This window comes from Cydia strobilella, chromosome 6 (assembly GCF_947568885.1).
Source record: "Cydia strobilella chromosome 6, ilCydStro3.1, whole genome shotgun sequence".
NCBI lineage: Eukaryota > Metazoa > Arthropoda > Insecta > Lepidoptera > Tortricidae > Cydia > Cydia strobilella.
Window position 1 is genome coordinate 2,051,474 of NC_086046.1, and position 23,529 is coordinate 2,075,002.

Genomic DNA, 23,529 nt, shown 5'->3' on the forward strand with positions numbered 1-23,529 from the left:
AAACGGAACCCTTATAGGATCACTTAATTTGTTGTCCGTCAAGACCTTGTGAACGCGTGGAGGTATCGAGTTGAAATTATAACCATATACCTACTCAGGTCTACACTATACAGTCCGTTGAAGTTGTAAAAACATCAAACTACTAACTATTCTAAGTTAACGTAAAAAAACCGGCCAAGTGCGAGTCGGACTCGCGCACGAAGGGTTCCGGACCATTACGCAAAAAACCGGCCAAGTGCGAGTCGGACTCGCGTTCCAAGGGTTCCGTACGTTACACAATTTACACAACATATTTTTTATGTGAAACGTGAGTGAAATGTAATTAACTAATAAAAAACTAAGCTAACTAAGCCCGACTCACGCTTGACTGCACATTTCTAATAGGTTTTCCTGTCATCTATAGGTAAAGAACTATTTTGTGTATTTTTTTAGAACCAGTAGTTTCGGAGATAAAGAGGGGGAATGGTCATTGCTTGCCTATTTTCTTGAATAACTTCTAAACTGTTTATCCTAAAATTATAAAAAAATATATTTGAGATTCTCACAATGATCTCTTTCATTTGATATGTAATACAATAAAGTTTGAAAAACTTTATTTTTTAATTTTCCCATTTACCCCCAAAAGTGGCCCCCATGTTTAAAATTCAGTTGTATACGTTACATGTCCGTCTTTGGGTCACAAACTTATATATGTATACCAAATTTCAACTTAATTGGTCTGGACCAATTAAGTTGAAGTAGTTTCGGAGAAAATAGGCTGTGGCAGACAGACAGACAGACGCATGAGTGATCCTATAAGGGTTCCGTTTTTTTCCTTTTGAGGTACGGAACCCTAAAAACGGCAAAAAATCACGTTTGTTGTATGGGAGCCACACTTAAATATTTATTTTATTCTGTTTTTATATTTGTTGTTATAGCGGCAACAGAAATACATCATCTGTGAAAATTTCAACTGTCTAGCTATCACGGTTCATCTGATATACAGCCTGTTGACAGACGGACGGACAGCGGAGTCTTAGTAATAGGGTCCCCTTTTTACCCTTTTGGTACGGAACCCTAAAAATCAAGGAGTTCCCTCAATTCCTCATGGATAACATATATGTATTCCAACATTACTATCATCAGATCCAAAAAATATATTATGCGACCACTATGGAGGTAACGTCTTTCAAATTAAAAAAAATAATTGTTCAAATCGAACCACAGTGCACAGGAAGGTGTCGGAGTAATCGCTGAACATACTGCATATTATAAAATAACATTATTATCAAAAAATCATCATCATCAGATTCACTTCATCAAATTGATGGTTTTCGAGAGAAAATGTTCGAGTTGCTTAAGAAAACACCCAACTCACTATACATGTAACGTACCTTTAAAAATCGGCCAAGTGCGAGTCGGGCTCGCGCACGAAGAGTTCCGTACCATTACGCAAAAAAATCACGTTTGTTGTATGGGAGCCCCACTTAAATATTTATTTTATTCTGTTTCGAGTGGGCCCTCCACACTCATGCGCGAATCACGGCGGAGTATTTGTTATTATAGCGGCAACAGAAATACATCAGCTGTGAAAATTTCAACTGTCTAGCTATCACGGTTCATCTGATATACAGCCTGTTGACAGACGGACGGACAGCGGAGTCTTAGTAATAGGGTCCCCTTTTTACCCTTTTGGTACGGAACCCTAAAAATCAAGGAGTTCCCTCAATTCCTCATGGATAACATATATGTATTCCAACATTACTATCATCAGATCCAAAAAATATATTATGCGACCACTATGGAGGTAACGTCTTTCAAATTAAAAAAAATAATTGTTCAAATCGAACCACAGTGCACAGGAAGGTGTCGGAGTAATCGCTGAACATACTGCATATTATAAAATAACATTATTATCAAAAAATCATCATCATCAGATTCACTTCATCAAATTGATGGTTTTCGAGAGAAAATGTTCGAGTTGCTTAAGAAAACACCCAACTCACTATACATGTAACGTACCTTTAAAAATCGGCCAAGTGCGAGTCGGGCTCGCGCACGAAGAGTTCCGTACCATTACGCAAAAAAATCACGTTTGTTGTATGGGAGCCCCACTTAAATATTTATTTTATTCTGTTTCGAGTGGGCCCTCCACACTCATGCGCGAATCACGGCGGAGTATTTGTTATTATAGCGGCAACAGAAATACATCAGCTGTGAAAATTTCAACTGTCTAGCTATCACGGTTCGTGAGATACAGCCTGGTGACAGACAGACGGACAGACAGACAGACAGATAGACAGACAGATAGACAGCAGACAGAGTCTTAGTAATAGGGTCCCGTTTTTACCCTTTGGGTACGTAATCCTAAATATTGAGGACCTCCTTTCAAACTAAAAAATAATTACTCAAATCAGTCAAATCGGATCACGGGTGTCGGAGTTATCGGCGAACATACATAAAAAAACTGGCCAAGTGCAAGTCGGGCTCGCGCACGAAGGGTTCCGTACCATTACGCAAAAAAACGGCAAAAAAATCGCGTTTGTTGAATAGGAGCCCCACTTAAATATTTATTTTATTCTGGTTTTAGTATTTGATGATAAAGCGGCAACAGAAATATATCATTTGTGAAAATTTCTAATGTCTAAGCACTCACGGTTCATGAGATATAGCCTGGTGACAGACAGACGAACAGACGGACATAGGAGTCTTAGTAAAGTCCTAAAAATAAGTTGGGCCAAGCCATGCTTTACCTATTTGTATCATTTCGTATTAATACATTATGTATTATTATATCAAATTTGAGCATATAGCGCGAGCTAGGTAGTGCTAGGTGTTGGACATCTGTCGATTAAATAAAATAAAAAAACACACACACACACACATGTACGTAATTACGTGACGCACAGTTAGTATGTGAGTGCAAGGATTGTTATTTACCTGGGGCCACCCTGGGGCAGAAGTAGCGAAATGAAAGGTAGGTTGATTGTGAATCCCAAGAGAAGTACTTATGTTGGGCGCATGATGTGCCTGAAAAAGCGTATTAAACATATGTTTACATACAAAATTTATGTTAAATATATTTATATCATTTATTTAGAGTTCAACGAGGGTGCGTAGTTTTAGGGTCGGCAACGTGCACGTATAACTATAACAGTAACACCTCTGGAGTTGCAGGCATCCATAGGCTACGGTGACTGCTTACAATCAGGCGGGCCGCATGCTTTTTTGCCACCGACGTATTAAAAAAAATTAAAAGTATATTTATCGGGTGGAAATATAGGTACGTAGGTAGGTTTGGGACGCAGGTACCAAATCCCGAGCTAACCGAAATTACGATTCGAAAGTACCGTTAACAGTACCTATATACCTATATTGCTATAATTAATAATTATAATAATAAGCCCAGACACTGGTGAAGTGATGACTGAGTGAGCGAAAGCAAGCGAAACATCTCCTTTTCAGCTTAGGTAGGTAAATATGCTTTCGTATGTACGCCGTTTGTCATTTCTCAATCGATTCTCATGACATTTTTGAGCAGCTTTGATAATTAGATACATTCGTTTTGCACTTTTTACAAGCTTTTATTTAACTTGACTGTTAGGAGGTAGGTATGAACTGAATGTTACATAAAAACACTACTACCAAACACTACTACTATTAAATAAAAACACTTTGAACTTTACTCGACTTCCGATTGAGCTGAAATTTTGCATACACATGTAAATCGGATGACAATCCAATATTATGATGACGTGGAGCTGATCTGATGACGGAGACAGGACTTGGTCTTGAGAACTCTGTGATAAACCAACGCAAACTAATTGTGTTTCGGATTGTTAGCATTGTCTCGAAGAGTATATTTGCACGGCACGTGGAAAGAAAAGTACCTACCTACAGTCAGCAATAAAAAGTTGTACATACCAAACTATTTTTTTCGCAAAAACTTATTTATATAGATAATCGCAATGACATAAACAGTCACTACCCACATATTTGGGGGCTAATTTGATAAATATTGTGCCTTTTAGGGTGCGACTCTGTACGTCCGCTGTCACGTCGCTAAAGATCCTTTATCTCGAGAAGTCGTGGAGGTATAGAGTAGAAATCAAAACTATATACTATAACTATAACTCAGGTCTACAGTCCCTTGAAGCTGGGACAAAATCAAACTTCTAAGTTGACGTAAATAAAACCGGCCAAGTGCGAGTCGGACTCGCGCACGAAGGGTTCCATACCATTACGGAAAAAAAACAGCAAAAAAATCACGTTTGTTGTATGGGAGCCCCATTTAAATATTTATATTATTCTGTTTTTAGTATTTGTTGTTATAGCGGCAACAGAAATACATCATCTGTGAAAATTTCAACTGTCTAGCTATCACGGTTCATGAGATACAGCCTGGTGACAGACAGACAGACGGACAGACGGACGGACAGACGGACAGCGGAGTCTTAGTAATACCCTTTGGGTACGGAACCCTAAAAAAAGGATACCTATGGCGGAAGGATCGTGAATTACCTGGCGCAGAAGCAGCAGAATGAAAGGTGGGCTGAATGTCAGTTACAGGAGCAACATCTTGAAAGGTGGATGTTGTGGTGGATTCTCATGTTGTCGGCTATGCTCGTAGCGCGTAGCTCGCGCTGGTAGTCATCTGCAGAAAAAAGTGACCCCCCCCCCCTGCAATGGCATTGCTGACTTTACACAAGGCATATAATATGCAAAATTGTTGCATAAGTTCAGTTCCAAATTTTAATGTCATTCGCATTCACTTTTGACGACCTGTCTGGCCTAGTAGGTAGTGACCCTGCCTATGAAGCCGATGGTCCCGTCCCGGGTCCTAAACCGGTAGGTAACGGCATTCTTTCGTGTGATGAGCTCGGACATTTGTTGCTGAGTCATGGGTGTTTTATATGTATTTAAGTATTTATATAAAAGTTTATATATTATATATATCGTCGTCTAGTGCCCACAACGCAAGCCTTATAGAGCTTACTGCGGGACTTGGATTATTTGTGTAAAGTGAGGTTTAGACTAGCAAGAACTTGCATGCAATTTTCAATACATTGCGGTATCTGATAAACATTTTGAATGAAGTTTACCTTAGTAGGCAGCAATGTAACGTAAATTGCATGCAAGTTCTTGCTAGTCTAAACCTCGCTTAATAATGTCCTATATTATTTATTTATTATTATTAGATTTATTAAATTTAACTGCTATTTTTTGGTACAACTTTAGCACAATCAGTATAGTGATTTAGGCTTGAAAACAGTCAGTCAGGCATACTGTGGCGGTTATAAAATGTTATTATTGTGTTTTTACGTTATACATAATAGAAACTTACCAAGTAGACATAGGGTCGGTACTGCTATAGCATTTAATCGCTTAAAGCGATTCCTATGTTCTTCGGTAAAATGAAGATCGCAAATCCTCTTTTTTTTATAAAATTCATAATCTGATGGGGTGCCCAACTTGCCCCCAATAAGCTGAACCCAAACTTTAAATCGATCAGGGTGTTTGTTTGGATTTGGAAAAACGTGCAGCACCGCACCTGAAATAAGTTATTTTTTTAAATAAATTCAAATGGTGTAACATCTGCTTGACCATTTTAACATCTCGAATCGCAGTATATCAACATTTCAACAACAGAAAATGTCTAGTAGTAGTAAGTCTAGACAAAATAATTTACCTTTCTTCGAACATCCAAATGCACAACAATGCGGCATTGTAAACTTAGTCAAGCATAAGGACGCTGATAAGCAATTGTGTTATCCCACATTCAATTTGCAAAAAATGCCCACTCAAAAATTTACGCCAATTGACGCTTAAAGTTGACACTATGTTGACACCTTTATTACATTGACATATTATTGCTTATCAAGTTATCAGCATCCATTATTAGTGGCCATTTCCCAAATGTAATAGAAATAAAATATTTTAAATGGCTGAAATATAAAAAGAGGAGCACGAAACAAAATTGTTTTACTTTTAAGTCAATAACAGATACAGTGTTGCCAACATGGGTGCGGGGATAGGACATATAAAAACCAGTTCCGAGTTAAGTAATAAAGATGACGCTATTTTTTCGAATAAATGGCTCTCTATGGGACTGTCCCCCCCCTGACCCGTACTTTACTTCCTTACGAATTAGATAATGTGCCGAAAAGAGATGCATATATGCTTGTTATTTCTCATTTACGTACGGTGTCATAAGTTTGATAATTTGCTAGGGATGTAACTGTGTCGACTTTTTATATCGATAAATTATGCATAAGTTTATATATGTGCCGTGTAAAATAATAATCACGAAATTGGCAAATTGATAATAGTCTGGCTAATGAAAGTTGAACCTGAAAAAACGCGGCAATTTCAAGAAATCTGTAGCAGGCGGCTCGTTGAAATGAAATGCGTGGAATACAAGGATTGCATAACTTTTACACTTTTTATAATTTTCATATTCTAAAAATCATTAAAAAGTATAAAAATTATGCAATCCTTGGAATCAAAGAGCCGCCTGATATGAGGATTAATGCATGTACCTAATATAGCTTTTAATCTCATTTGCAGTCTACCACTCAGAATTGTCTAACTATACCTCTCATTTTTTTATCATTAGAAAGAAGGCGAGCGATCTTAACGTGTCGTTTTATCGAAAAACACTTTGAAAATAAGTCACAACAAATATAATATACGATCATTTACATACTTTTGCTTTCATAAGTAAAATATTGTTATATTTATAAAAAACTTGTCAATAAAAAGACACGAGGAAATGGTTTACCGTTTTTTCTAATGCTAAAAGACTAAGTATAGTTTCTAGTCATGTACAGTCAGCTGCAGAGAAAAGGCATAGAAAAGACATACAAAGTTCTGTAAATTAGTATGGACGTGGGGTACCTTTTCTCTGCAGCTGACTGTACCAAATAGGAAATAATAAAAAAAAACGTTCGTGTAATATTTTTTTTATATTATACGCGATTATACGCGAAACTCGGCGTAGGTGGCGCCACTATCACAATCTGAGGGTCTATCGCGAAACAAGAAAATCGAACTTTCGTTATCTAACATCTCTGTCACTCTTGCGTATTCGAGCGATAAAGAGGCAGCTAGATAACGAAATTTCGGATTCGAGTTTTCCGGTAGGTCCCCTGAAAACTTGTCAAAAACCTGTTAAAGGTACAGTATGAATAAGCTACTCTACGGTGCACTAAAAAAGCTAGTGCTGCACTCTGGTGGCAGAACATTGCAGTAATATCCCCTATTCCTCGTCCTTTGGAAATCTGAAATAAAAAGTTGAGTTTTGTGACCAACAATATTAATAAAAGGAACATTCATCAATGATCATTAATGCCTTTTTTATTAGGGTTCCGTACCCAAAGGGTAAAAACGGGACCCTATTACTAATACTTCGCTGTCCGTCTGTCTGTCACCAGGCTGTATCTCATGAACAGACAGTTGAAATTTTCACAGATGATGTATTTCTGTTGCCGCTATAACAACAAATACTAAAAAGTACGGTCCCCTTGGTGCGCGCGTCCGACCCGCACTTGACCGGTTTTTAGTATTAAACTATAGTCTGGCAAACACAATCTGTCAGTAAGTAAGAACAAAGAAAACTATAGGTACAGTCGAAGGCAAAAATATCGATCCAGACAAATGGCTTAAAAATATGTGAACACGATTTTATTGTCTGAGCGTACACATATTTTTGAGACTGGGAATGTATATATATTTATGCCCTTGACTGTACTCATCAATTAAAATGAGACAGTCCTGGGCCAAACTATAAGAAAGCTGTAAATGTCGATAGGTTATTGATCTGAGGTCGATACATCACTATGCCAAAAATATAACCTTTCATACTTAGCAGAAAAGTTCGAAAATATATGCAAAAATCTATATAGACTTGAATGCAAGTAATAATTACATAAACAACATATCGATTTCTATGTTTAGGGTCAGGTCCTATAAATAAATTTCCTCAAAATTGAACAAAACTCACCGATTAAAGGTTATCGGTTCGTGCGTATTTTCTTTTCTTCCTGTATGCGATTTACAGCCCTCGATCACACAAGACATTATCACAAAGGGAACTTCAAACCATTACAAATAAAAACTCAGCACGTTTTCCAACAATCTTTCAGGAATAGCAAAAATATAATTAAAATAAACCAAGATGACCGCTGAAACATCCCGAAATATTTCAACTGAAATAATACGACTATGTCAAGTTGTTACAGTTGACACCTACCTGTGAAATAACGAACATATATTTTATTTGGCTGGATTATATTATAGAACCACATAGGACCATTTGACATTTCCCTCAGTTTATCTTATGACAATACTGAAAAAAACGAAAGAACTTGCGGATTGTTGTCTCACTCACTCATAGACAAAAAGTAATAACGTGTTGTGAATACGATATCTTTTACCAAGCTTTTATTTTTGCCCGGCTTCTTTGCTTTAGTCATTATTCTGAGGTTGAGGTTGACAGTGTTTTGTACGTTTTGTATCACTTCATCAAAAAGTTTGTCAAAGGACGTCTCATTTCAAACATAGACAGAGAGAATCATACTATCTTTGTCTTACACTAGTACTAGCGCCCAAAAGAAAGGGATGAGTATAATTTTCCTGGTTGTTACTGACTGACAAATTGGTTTGACCAACTATAAGTGATACTCATAAGTTCATAAGGGCCCTCCACACTCATGCGCGAATCGCGGCGCAATGCCGCGAACGCGAGTGTGTAGCCTCGTTCGCTGATTAGCTAACTAGGCTCTACACTCGCGTTCGCGGCTTCGCGCCGTGATTCGCCCATGAGTGTGGAGGACCCTATAACCAAATGATAACGTAATGGCATAACACACCATCGCACCGCACCAAGGTCATTGTGCGACGCACGCATAAGTAAGAGCGAGAAAGAGATATCGCTTTCTCGCTCTTACTTATTGATGCGTCGCACAATGACCTTGATGCGGTGCGACGGTGTGCTACGCTAAGTCCTTCATCAAAAGGTTCCTCCAGACTATGTGCGCGAATCGCGGCGCGACTTCGCGTAGAGAACATGTCGCGACGTTGACGTGACTCCACACTCGCAAACTTATAGTCTTTTCATATAGGGCAGCATAGGATTTTATCTCTTTCACTCTTATAAATTTCGGTATTTCGCCATCCCCAAACATACCCCAAACCATCCCCAAACACTGAATTATTTTTCTTGTGTAAAAACTAAAAACGTCTCATATGTGTCACTGTCAATGGCTTAAAGGACTCGCATCCAGGCTATAAATGCTCAAATAAAAAAAATGTCACTGTCAAATCTGTCAACGCTGTCAACTGTGATTGTTAATTTGTTACAGAATTTATTTCAAAACAAATTAAATAAAGTTTTTGTTTTTGTTTGCTTTTAGTGTGCAAGTTAATACCAAGGTGTTTTATAATTGTTCAAAGGCTGATTAAATATACAATGAAGACTGGTAAGAATTCCTAGTTAATCTACTTATTCTGAATTGTATTTACACTTACTAAGTCATATTTTGTTAAGTTTGTAGTTTGTAGAAAAGTTTTTTTATTGCTTTCCACTGGATTTTAACTATTTACAGTTCTGGGCCTTTCTAAGTTTAGAAGTATTAACGATATCCATACTGTTCTTAACCGTATTACATAAAATAAGTACGGTCTCTCCCCTGAGTCCCCTGGTCTCTTCTAAAATGATGACAAATTTAAAAAAATACTTGTCACCTTGCAAATATACATAACAGAGTTGTTTCAATAAAAATATTGTATAATTAGATAAAAAAATTAACTTTTATGTTGTGTCACCTTTCTTATACAATAAGCAATTACCTCTTAACTTAGAATGACCCTTCTACAAACCTTTAGATTGACACCTTTTTATCTGCATCAATTATAATTTATAAATAACATACCTCCCACTTTGTCGCTTACCGTCTGTGCCATAAGGACGATATTTGCTTGTATCGTTTTTTTAATAACCTGTCAAAGCATCCTTATGGCAAGCGACAAAGTGGGACTTTATGTTTGGAAACAACACTAATGTTCCACAACTTACAGAGAACATTATTCATGTTTTGTTAAATAGTAAGAATCCGGAGGGTCTACCACTAACATCCACAAATAGGTAAACTAACAAGCAAACTTAAAATTTAAAAAGAAACATAAAAACTCTGAGTGAAACAACTGAAAACAGGGAAAATGTTCAAATCATCAGCAACACATTAGAAGAAATAATAATAAAAAGCATGAACATAGCCAAAATGCCTGATAAAAGTAATAATTATAAAATTATCAGCGAACAAACATTCAAGTTAATTGAGAGGCGGACAGAGCTGCTAGCTACAAAAAATAAGTCAAGAGAAATGAAGAATGAACTTGGAGAACTATTCAAAAAAACAAGTAGAGCACTCAGAGACGATTACGAGGTCTACAGAAAAACAGTAGTCGAAAAAAATATGACAAAATTCCGTAGCACCAAGAGAGCATATAAAGACCTCTCAACACATAAGAACTGGATACAGGGTTTAAATGATAAAAAAGGTGAATCAAGAGATAGAAATTATATAATAAAACATGCAACAGCTTTCTACTCCGACCTATATAAACAGCCTACAGATACAATACAATATGAACAAAATAACCCTGCTCTACAAGTAATGGCACGAACATCAACAGTAAACCCAATAGACTCAAAGGAAGTAATGGTGCATATCAAAAGATTAAAACCTGAAAAGTGCCCAGGCCCGGACCAAATCACAAATGATGCCTTAAAAATCGGTGCGCCTATATTAGCCGAACACCTTGTCAACATTTTCAACAGAGTATTGGTAGAGGAATTAGTTCCGACACAATGGTGCCAATCCAACATCATATTGCTTTACAAAAAAGGAGACCCGCTGGACATCAGCAATTACAGGCCAATCAGCCTACTTTCCTCAATCTACAAGCTCTTCTCTTCAATATTACTAAGCAGAATAGCACCAGAAATTGACAAAAACCAGCCGATCGAACAAGCCGGCTTCCGGCCACAATACTCAACAATCGACCACATACATGCCATCGAACAAGTTGTAGAAAAATTCAAAGAATTCCGAAGACCACTGTATGTGGCATTTGTGGACTACTCAAAAGCATTTGACAGCTTAATACACGCATCAATATGGAACACATTAAATAAGTACAAAATTAATGAAAAATACATCAACATCATAAAGAACATCTACTCCAACAGCGTCAGCAGGGTGAGACTGAAAAGGCTAGGAGAGAAATTCAAAGTCGGAAAAGGTGTGAGACAAGGAGACCCCCTCTCTCCAAAACTTTTTATAGCGGTGTTGGAAGAAATCTTTCAAAAACTTCAATGGGAAAAGGAAGGCATATGGATATCAAATAAAAAACTAACACATTTGAGGTTTGCGGATGATATAGTTTTATTCAGTGACACTGCCAAAGGTCTGGAGACAATGTTAAAGAGGCTAAATTCAGAGAGCCAAAAAGTGGGCCTACACATGAACGCGTCTAAAACCAAAGTTATGACGAACAGTCACAAAAAAAGTATAACTGTAGAAGGAAAACAAATAGAATACGTGGATAACTATGTATACCTAGGTAAAATGATTTCCTTTGACCCCAATAGCAACATAAACGAGGTGGAAAGAAGGATAAACATAGCTTGGAGAAAATACTGGTCACATAAAGAAATCCTAAAAGGAAACTATAGTTTAAAAATAAAGAAAATAGTTATGGATTCCTGCATTCTCCCCAGTTTAACCTACGGATGCCAGACATGGGTCTTCACCGAGAAAGTTAAAGAAAAAATTTTATCATGCCAACATGCAATGGAAAGAAGCCTATTGAAACTAAGAAGAATAAACAAAGTAAAAAACATAGATATCCGGATGAGAACAAAACTGACAGACGCACTACAGTTTAGTTTAAGACAAAAATGGAGATGGGCTGGACATTTGGCTAGATACAAGGACAAGAGATGGACCATACAAACAACCAAATGGAAAGGCCCACTGGGCAAACGTAACTCAGGAAAACAAAGAAAAAGATGGGTCGATGACATCATAGCAATTGCAGGAAATACTTGGGAGAACAATGCTACAGACAAAGAGAAATGGAAAAAGATGGAGGAGGCTTTTACCCTCAAGGGATCACACATCATAAAAACATAACAAAAAAAAAAGTCAATTTTATAATAGATGTGCGAGAAACAAAGCTTAAATAATAATAATAAACAAGCAAACTAGGCTGTTATTGTTTAATATTTATGATATATCTTACTTACTATTTAACCACAAGAGACATTCACAGACATGCATGATTACTATGGGCCACCTATGGGCATTTTCACTTAAGTGTACTATTTACTTTTTTTCGAAAATCCAACTTTTGGGTTATTTCTACTCAGAAGAATAAAGAAAAATAAATATGGCCCCAAAAAATGTCAGTTTTGTAACGCATTTACACTAGACCCTACTCATAGTGTTGTGTTCCTGCCGGTGAGTAAGGTTGCCAGAGCTTAACGAGGGAGAGGAGTGTTAGGGTCGGCAACGCGCGTGTAATATCTCCGGTGTTGCAGGCGTCCATAGGCTACGGTAACTGCTTACCATCAGGCGGGCCGTATGCTTGATTGCCACCGACGTGGTATAAATATATATATATATATGTTAAAAGCTTATTTAAGTTTGTCGTAATTTGTTGTGTTTGTGTGTGTGGAGCTTTAAGCTGATTGTCATTTTTCCTACATTCCGTTGACGAATGCGGCATGCGTTCAAAATGATCTATGCAAACTCGGGTTCTCTTAAGAATAGAGTTACTGATAAGATTATTTTGAACATCTCGCCCGCTTAGCTACTTCGCTGACTGTACGTCAATATTTTATAACTTTCCTTAGACTGAGGAATAATGAAGTATATCATCTAACTATAAATAAACCAAATTTAAAATCTAATCAAGGAATGGAGCCGTTCCAGTCACTAACACGTACACCATTAAAATGACTGCGCCAGACATGTTTAACGGTCGGCTCCGTCTTCACGTATTTTAAACGTCTTTTCCAAGACATTATTAAATAAATAGGTCTCGCGGTTACGCAGCGTACTGCGTTCGAGCGCCAAAATACCTCGGTAGATATGAGTGCCTTTCATCCCTTGCTTAACAATCTACTATTGTGAACTAGGCTCCATAGAAGTTGTTAAAAACTTTGTCGATTTTTATTTATTTTAAAAACGTTACCTTACAATATCGAAATTCGAAAGCTATGAAATTACTATTTAAGTTAAAATTGTTTTTTCTTCTTTTTTTGTTTATAGTATCACATTATAAATAACCCAGTAAAGTTTGATTAAAAGTCTGAGTTAGAGGTTACTTTAAGAATTAATTGTATCGAGCGAAGTGTCATAATTCGTGTATCGGAAGCTATGTTATTAAGGATAATATAGTCAAGAAATACATATATTTTTTCCACGTCTACGAATAACAACGCCGCTTAGAAAAACATGATCATATAAGGGGATTTTTCGCCTTTTGGCTCAGGGAACCGCCTGAAGTGCTCTTTATTGAGATCATTGGTCAGGACAGGACAGTAAAGTAAATATAACGTTACTTAATACCGTTAATGGAAAGTTTACTAGCCAATCACTGCAATATGCACGTAGCGGTCTGGTCCTCCGGTTGCTAAGGCAGCTGTCCGACTGGAAGCGAGAAAGTGCGTAGGGCTATCCCTAGATTCCTACGGACCGCTGGTCTATACCAGCCGGTCAGCAACAGGCGGCACACGAACCTCTCACTTGCGGCCCGCGAGTCTCCCTGGCTATTTTCTATGTAATATTGACAAACGACAATGTCTGATAGTCCGCTTCAACTTCTTTAACTACTGTGGCCCTTGGCTGCTAAAAGGTTGCCGACCGCTGGGATAGACTATTTTCTTGCGCAATTAATGTAGGTTCGGGTGTAGATCTCTTGCGAATTAAAGACATATAAGTATATATTTTCATCCTGGCAGTTCAGAACTGTACAAGTTTCAGAAAAATCCAAAATCCCATACATAACTGAAAAGTTACCGAAATTCACAATATTTTAATGTCTAAATTTCGTAGGTAATTTTGCCTAATTTTGCAAACATTACATCAGAACATTGACAGTAACACACTACCGGATTATATAATAAGATCAGAAAAAACACTCTCTTAAGTCAAGTTAAGTCTCCGGCAAGATCGGCCGAATTTCACTTTTTCATACAAACGGAGTTCCGTTCTCATTTTAAAACTACGTGTTGGATTGTAATAAAACTTTGCATATACATACAATGACGTGAGGTATATCTATGTCTGTAATTAGTTCTTATAGCAATTCGTTGTATTTTTTTTACTACGGTATCTGAAGCTACATAAACTAATTTCAAACCTAGATATACATTATCCTATTGTAAGTACTAAGTTTCAAAGCAATCTACCTAGTCGTTATAAAATGAGAGCGTAACTACTGTCCGCGCGCCAATTCCGTGCATTCGGAGGTCGAGGAAGTGGGAGGGTGTGCGCCGCGCCCGTACGTACAAAATGACACCACTCGGTTATGACGCCCAACATTCCTAACATTCCTCTGCCGTGCACAGAATTCCCGCGCGGACAGTACGTTTGCATGGAGAACCGAGCTTGACGGGGACTCTTAAGAAGTAATGCGCTCATCGCTACTCGCTAATCGCCGCTGGTGGGACAGCGTCCTTACTCCACTTTATTGGCACTGCGAAATTAACTTGTCTCGGTTTTTTATGGAATTGGCTGGAATAGGGTTTCTGTTTTCACAAACATACCAGAGAGGTAGTGGTAGATATATTTAAGTAGGTAGGTAGAAACAGTTTATCTGGGCTTATCTGGTTTAAGGGGGAAACTCAGTCCCTAATACTGTAATGTGTATAGGGTATTTGACTACTAGTCAAATCAGTTTCTTTTTTCGAAGCATGTGACGTCACAATTATCTACTCTTTAATAGTTTTATACTGGATATTGTCTTCGGTTACCGCGATAGTTACTCATGAAATAAAACTATGAAAACGGATTATTTATTTATTAATTTAAAAAAAATACACAGCACTACAGTAGGTACTAATGCACTGCGAAATTTAGGACAGAAAGTAATACATACAAACAAGGTACAGTATACAATCTGGGACTAGGTATGACAATTTTTTTTTTTTTACACAAATTCAAAGAAACGAGGTATATACACAAAATAAAACAATATACAAAGAAATATTAATAACTAACTGAGGACGGACGGTCATCCATTGCCTCACAAAGGTTTTTGCATTCCTCACAAATTAGCCTCCATTATATCGCGTATATTGAATTTATAATACATCCCGACGTTTCGAACCCTTTATAGCGTTCGCGAACCCTTTACCCGTTGACCACGAACGCTGTAAAGGATTCGAAACGTCGGGATGTATTATAAATTCAATATACGCGATATAATCCGAAATATCATTTGATATTTACCAGTCGCTTTTCGGTGAAGGAAAACATCGTGAGGAAACCGGACTAATCCCAACAAGGCCTAGTTTCCCCTCTGGGTTGGAAGGTCAGATGGCAGTCGCTTTCGTAAAAAACTAGTGCCTACGCCAATTCTTGGGATTAGTTGCCAAGCGGACCCCAAGCTCCCATGAGCCGTGGCAAAATGCCGGGACAACGCGAGGAAGATGATGATGATACGCGATATAATCCGTTTTCATAGTTTTATTTCATGAGTTTTATACGGATTTCAAAATATAAATTGTGTATAAAAATAACTGCTGTCTACGTTTCACTATTAATCTTTTGGTGCTTTATTTCATGCATGGTGTAAAATAGTTTATTTACAGTCAAATACCCTATTCGATGAACTATTTTAAATACAATGCTGCTTTAAACTCTGATTTATAATTAAATTCCAATAATCAAACCTCACTTTTCCTCTTTTCCGTATGTTTTAAGACAGAGTGATTAGAAACTAAACAAAGCTAGAAGGATACATCTATATTTATTTTAAATGCTAGAGTATGCAAAAGGGAAATTTGAGTTTACTTCTTTACATATTTTCCATTATTACGAAAGAAAAAGGATCTGAGTGAGGTTAGTTTTTTGGAATTTAATTACAAATCAGAGTATAGGTACAGTTTTTCAATCGTGTTGATGGCTTCGCCGATGAGAGGAAATTAAAACCGGCGGTGATGCTGGTCATAGAAAACGCGGCAGTGCAGTTATATTTTCGAATATTAATGTAAAACATGTGAAAATCATTAAAAGAATGACCTAAAATTATTTAAAAAACTAAAGTTTTTTATTAAGTGAGGTTTAGACTAGCAAGAACTTGCATGCAATTTTCATTACATTGCGGTATCTGATAAACATTTTGAATGCAGTTTACCTCAGTAGTCAGCAATGTAACGTAAATTGCATGGAAGTTCTTGCTAGTCTAAACCTCGCTTTACATTTTAAATTGTGGCCGAAGGCTTGTTTTAATTTAAAAATCTGATTTATTTGATACTAGCTTTTCCCCGCGACTTCAGCTTCGTCTGCGTGGAATTAGTTCCAGCTGTTAGAATAAATAGTTTTGAGCATAATAAGCCTAATTGTTTACACCAATTAACAGGCAATTAATTAATTTTCGCATTTCCACCCCCCCTTTTCACCCTCTTTAGGGATGACTTCCGACATAAAAACTCATATGTCCTTCCTCCATGCCTAAACTAAATCCGTTCAGCGGTATATGCGTGAAGAGGTAACAGACAGACAGAAAGACATACAGACAGACACACTTTCGCATTTATAATATTAATATGGATTAATATGGATATAGTATGGATTGATTTGACACTAATTAAAAAAGCATCTCACCTGCACCAATATATAAGTACATTTATTAATTTATTATCTTGATAATATCTATGTAATATACACATTACATAAATTATATTACATATATATTATCAAGATCGGATTTGTAAAGTTTAAAAGGCCATCTCTAGTCTAGTGGACCACAAAACTTTTCTCACCTTGGTTTTATTTTGCATTTAATCTTCATAATGCTAAACTATAAACCAAGGAAACAGCAAAGAAAACTGTTACTATAAAACCGTGTGTATGAGGCAGCGGTATAAAAACTCTTTCAAAAGATATTCTCCGCCTGCGATCGTAAAAGTATTTCATTTTTGAGCTGACTTTTGTACGTACTTCGGAATATTACTTTTTCAAATGTGACGAAATGCTCTCACCTAGAAAGAAGGGGGCTTTACCCATTCAGTGTTAAGAGGACGGACGTTTGGATTTGAAAAGCGTAGTGAGATAGAAAAATATTTTTCATTTCTCAGAAAGAAGGCCATTGTTGTTCTAAAAGGTGTGCAGAAAATGATACGTTTCTACACTCGAGCATTTTACGTTCCAAGTACGATTTTTTTTAATTTTTTTCGATAAGCAATTGAAATGTTGGTTTAAATGGATTTGTTATACAATTTCCTTTTTTATATTTAACTCCCCATTCCATAAATAACGATACTTTTGCCTAAATTGTTAATTGAAAGTACCCTCAAGAAATGCTATAAGAAAATATACGTAAGTCATGTTTAAAAAAAATATGTATTTTACTTTCCTCGTATTCGAAATGAAAAGTAGATTGTTTAACTCGGGTGAAAGGCATCATTTCAGCCTCGGACTATTGGCGTTCTCACTGCGTTCAAGCGCCAAACAACCTCGGCAGAAATGAGTGCCCTTCATCCCTTGGTCAATCTACTATATTTAGTGATAGTTGCACCATCCGCACTTGACAGACCGATCATTGTCACCCGGCGCGCCGCGGCGGTTTATTATGAAACTTTCCATACAATAAAATGTAGCGAACTCTTTAACGATGACAAACAGTTGGTGCAACCGACTCTTAAACATATTATTTGATGAAAACATTGCTATCTCACTTCGTTTGTAAGCCTATCGCAAATACCGAAGTGTCGCAAATTGCGGGTATCTCTCTATCACTCTAATTACTCCTTAGTAGAAGTAAAAGAGAAAGATACTCGTCATGCCCGCATATTGCGAACTTCGGTGTTCGCGGTAGGCCCTTAGACTAACCACGAATGGTTCTTACTAAAAAAAATACAAAAGCTTCCTTAATTATAATTATGTCGCTTTGTTTTATTTTTATTGCGCCACGCTCGCACACAATTACACCTTTATATTTCTCACATTTCAAAAGTTTCATTTATATATTTTTTCTCTATGACATATTGACTATTGGATAAAAAAAAATCGAGATTGTTCCAATTTTCCTATAGATTTGTATAAATCTGAAAAGGGCTTTCATGCCATGAAACAAAATACCCGACGACCATAGAAATATTCGGATTTAATCTCATCAAAGCGCTGAAACCGTATTTTTGAACGCACCCCACGAAATGCTTTCAGGGGTGTTATTACAATCGCCTTCGTGGTGTGAGTCGAACGGGTAAGGCACACACACTAGGTAATTTTCAGAAAACGCTGGTTCCATCTCAGCCTTGGGCATTGGAGGCCTTGGTTTTTCTTTCGTACAGTAAAGAGTAAAAAAAACCGGCCAAGTCCGAGTCTGACTCGCGCACGAAGGGTTCCGTACCATTAGGTACGCAAAAAACGGCAAAACAGTCACGTTAGTTAGTTAACTACTATATATATATATATATAGTAGTTAACTAACTAACGTGACTAGTTAACTAACGTATATATATATATATATATATATAAATAAAAACCGGCCAAGTGCGAGTCTGACTCGCGCACGAAGGGTTCCGTACCATTACGCAAAGAACGGCAAAAAAAACATTTGTTGTATGGGAGCCCCACTTAAATATTTATCTTATTCTGTTTTTAGTATTTGTTGTTATAGCGGCAACAGAAATAAATCATCTGTGAAAATTTCAACTGTTTAGCTATCGCGGTTCATGAGATACAGCCTAGTGACAAACAGACTGACAGACGGATGGTGGAGTCTTAGTAATACGGTCCCGTTTTTACCCTTTGGGACACACCCTTATATCGGACACACAATCTATCACAGCTGACTAAAAGTCGGGATGCGACAGAGAGATTCAAAACGGTGGAGAGGAAAAAGAAGCCAGCTCGTCAGAATCAGCGCGGTATTTTTTTTTTCCTAGTCTACGAAATATCAACATCTCTTAGAAAAATATGATCATATGTGACGTTTTCAATCAAAAGGTACCACATTGTCGCTTACCATAAGGACGAAAATTGCTTGTATCTTTATAAGAAAAACCACAACTTACTCACACTATGACGCATGACGCGTGTACAGACGTGCCGTTCACACATAGAAACGCAAGTGATTTTTGATGTATAGCGTGTCCGCCCTCGGCTAGGGGTACAGACCGCGCAACTCGCTAAGCATTCAGAATAACATACCAGGATTACCAGGGGAGAGGGCCTTCTGAATAGAACAAGAGTTTTGAATAGCGCCAATCCTGGTGATTGATTTTCGTTGCAGTAAATTAGGCCTTTGTAAAGGTCGGTGCTTTTAGCGCGAGGGAACAATGTATACTAATTATCACTGGGTTACTTTGAACTGCCAGCGGAATGTAGACTTGGAAAATCATGCAGACTGTAGGTCTGCTTACACTCACCGCTGTGCTACGGTCGTAGCGCTACATCGTAGCCGATAACATGGATTTCCCGGTATGTAGCGGAAATGCTTCGTAGAGACAAAACGACACCGTGTCGTGATTACCGCTGAATGGGTTAAGTAAGACAAAAGGGGACGAAGTCTCGTGACAGCTTCTACATACAAATACAAAACAAACATTATAAAAAAAAATTATGTATATTAACCACAGCTTTGTTTGACTTATTTTCGGTGTTTTAATTGTTATATGAGTTAGGAGTTTTAAACATTTGTATAGAATTTTTTTTGCTCCTAACGGGGGAAAAATGGGAACTACTTTTGTATGGAGAAACGCTCGTTCGCTATCCTCTTAATTAGTGTTTAGTAAAAATTCAGATGTTTGCCACTAAACGTAAGTAGTGAATTCTAACAGCTCTCTTCAGATCATTTTGAACATTGAAAACTGGCTACTTCTGGCACAGGGCGGACACGCTATACATCAAAAATCACTTGCGTTACTATGTGTGAATGGCACGTCTGTACACGCGGCATGCGCCATTGTGTGAGTAAGTTGCTTAAAAACAGTACTGAGCGGTCGGCAAAAGATCGTCAATCTGGTGTCGCGGGGCGAGGTAATTCGAATCGGGGCGGGGCGGTGCGTGGCCGTTCTGTATGACAATACTATTACTTATTCTATGCTTCTGCACCCGACTGTACTAGATTTACCTCGCAAATAATTTTCAAAGCCACCGTTCCCGAAATCGAACAATCCCGATCAAAGTCTACTTCGACAATTTGTACGTTCGCTTTGTCATATTTCTACCTTTTCGGCGTTCAAAGCTACGTGTTTTTCAACTTTTTCATGTAAATAGGCTTGAGAAAAATCTATTCGGAATTCTGGCTGTTTGTGAAATTGTGTAGCTTTTATGTTTTTTTTTTTTAGTTAAAACCTTTGAGCAGTGTCATAACCGATGATTGGGAGTTGTTTAAGAGATCGGGCTAAACAAAATTCTACTTTTTAGGGTTCCGTACCCGAAGGGTAAAAACGGGACCCTATTACTGAAACTCCTCTGTCCGTCTGTCCGTCTGTCTGTCACCAGGCTGTATCTCATGAACCGTGATAGCTAGACAGTTGAAAATTTCACAGATGATGTATTTCTGTTGCCGCTATAACAACAAATATTAAAAAAGTACGGAACCCTCGGTGAGTGAGTCCGACTCGCACTTGTCCGGTTTTCTTATATAAAACTGATTGGTTAATCAAAACAATATTTTTGGATAATGTAGGTAACCTATAGGTTTTTGTTCAATCGAAGGTAACCTGCTCATTCAACTCCGTAAAATAGTTCTTATCTACAACCAATAACAGTTATTTTTGCCTGAAACCGTCTCAAATAGATATACTATCTAAGTTAAATTAACGTAATCTAATCTCGTGCATATCGTCGCAACACTATATGAGAATTAACGCTTGGATATGATTTGCGGTCGGCTCTCCGCCTATGAAAACTTTTCAGCCAATCACATTCGTCAATCTACTTGGGAAACTCGACAAACTCGACAGTACCCGATAGACTTGCGAGGGAGGTGCACGCTCGTTCCGCAAAGTTTTCCCGCTGAAATGTTCGTGAGAGGTAGCCGCGTTCTAAATTTGAAAATTTTATTTTGTTTTAGGGTTCCGTACCTATTATTAAGACTCCACTGTCCATCTGTCTGTCACCAGGCTGTATCTCATGAACCGTGATAGCTAGACACGCCGCTATAACAACGAAACGAATACTAAAAATTCAATTTGTACGGAACCCTCGGCGGGCGAGTCTGACTCGCATTTGTCCGGTTTATTTTTCGCGAGTATAGATTAAATACGAGTGTTGATCAGTAAAAGTTAAATGAGTGTGTGTTTTTAACGCGATTTCTTTTGTTTCAGTATTATTGGTGCTAGTATTTGCGTTTGTTAGCTGCGTTCAGAGTTTTGGTAAGTGTACTTTTTTTTACTAAGTATAATTTTAATAGATACAAAAAAGGAATTATGTTACTTTGAAATTACATTTAAAAAAAGTAAAAAAAAATATGTATTAGGTTTGTAAAAAAATATTATAAAGATATCCTTTACAAACAGTTAGTTACGAGTAAGAAAAAAATACTGTACACTTACGTTCGGATATAAATCAAACGGGTCTCTATTGTTTCCCATATAGTTTTAAGTCATAATGTATTGTTTGTCCACATTTTCGTTAGTCATAATTTAGTTTTTCTCAGAAACGCGTAACTTTTCAGGATTGCCATAAAACAAACCTAACCTAACCTATCTATAAGGATAACCTGAGGAAAATCCTGAAAAGTTAACGGTTTCAGAATTATGACTAATGATTATATGTGGTATTTTCTATAAAAAGGGCCCTTATTGTCGATGGCGCTTACGCCATTATAAACGATGTTCCGATATAACAATGCCGCGCGACGCTGTGCGGCGTAAGTGTCATCGACAATAAGGTCCCTTTTCATAGAAAATGCCCCATATGACAATCATTACATTATGACTTTCAATAATTATGTCAAACAAAGGGACCCCAAATCGAACACTTTATTTGTAAATGAACACCATACCTAATCTTTAGTAATAGTACATTTCGATGCTAGTGCGGAAAGTATGTCATGACATTTCCGGACGTGTACCGAACGACGTTTTTTAATACAGTTGCGAAAAAATTATAAAAACAACAAGTAAGAAATAAAAACTTTGGAAACATAAAACGCCTCTTAGTAGGTAGTAAAAGTAAGAAAAAACGCCTCTTCTTTGACAGGCGTTTCGGCAGCTATTCCGTTCCATTCAGACAACTTATTAAGAACGGTTTTTCAATATTCAATATTAAAAAATAAACGTGTTATGATGGTGATGAGGTAAGTAATTAAATTATAAAATATGTATATTTTTCGTATTCTTACATTAACAGTAGGTTTTAATGTTGATTACGACGTTTAAAGGAAACTAATATTAACACTCATCAATAAGTAGTCACGAATTGGAACAAGTATAAATTTAAAAAAATTGGAAAAGTAAAAAGCACTAGTTCGCGAAAACCAACTTTCCGCACGCTAAACAGCTACGTAAAGTAGCACTTTGAGCAACTGTATTAAAAAATGTACTATTGCTACCTTTTTCGACACTTATTTTATTGCAATACGGAATAAAAATATTACCTTACTTTTGTTTTGTACCTATTCGTTTTACATCTCTCAATATACGTCTAGAAAATCAATATTACACTTCAGTGCTTCGCATAACTTAATCAAATCCATGATTTCCATTAGAACCGCCTTGTAGCAATAAATGTATGATCAAAGAGATCAACGGAGCAAAGATACGAAGTAATCGAGTGGAAACTCAATCGGAGTTGTCACCCGTGACGTATAAATCCTACGTACAGTCGCCATCAGATATATCGGAGCTGCCACGGTGCCTAAAAATATCTGAACATTGACATTAATAACTTGATTATAATAGAGGCTTTGTTTATATTTGTGAACACCTCGGTCGCTCCGATATATCTGATGGCGACTGTACAGTCGAAGGAAAAAATATCGATACAGACAAATGGCTCAAAAATATGTGAACACGACTTTATTGTCTAAGGTGTAAGAGCGTACACCACATATTTTTGAAACTTTGAGAATGTATATATATTTATGCCCTTGACTGTACCACTAGGGAATATATCTAATCAATTTATGAAGAAATATTTATGATTTGTATTTATGATACACTACACTACTTTATGAATTAAAGTTTCGGCCAAAAAACTGTTCACCCTTTCGGCCGCGCCGAAATATTTTCCGAAGTGTCCGACGACGCGTCCGTTACGGCACTTACGGCCCGGCCACGACTTTGCGCGACCGGCGGCGGCG

At 37.2% G+C, this 23,529-nt stretch overlaps 2 protein-coding genes across 2 annotated transcripts in view; both read left to right on the plus strand.

Annotated features, from left to right (window-relative positions):
- Positions 1 to 23,529, plus strand: part of LOC134741942 (brahma-associated protein of 60 kDa) — a 389,674-nt gene that overhangs the window by 99,970 nt on the left and 266,175 nt on the right. The window lies entirely within an intron of this gene.
- LOC134741945 (beta-1,3-glucosyltransferase) overlaps positions 9,320 to 23,529 on the plus strand; it is a 48,961-nt gene continuing 34,751 nt past the window's right edge. Inside the window, exons 1-2 of the mRNA XM_063674833.1 lie at positions 9,320 to 9,458; positions 21,551 to 21,598. Coding sequence (XP_063530903.1) covers positions 9,449 to 9,458; positions 21,551 to 21,598 — 58 coding nt within the window. The 5' untranslated portion in view covers positions 9,320 to 9,448. The remainder of the gene's footprint in view (positions 9,459 to 21,550; positions 21,599 to 23,529) is intronic.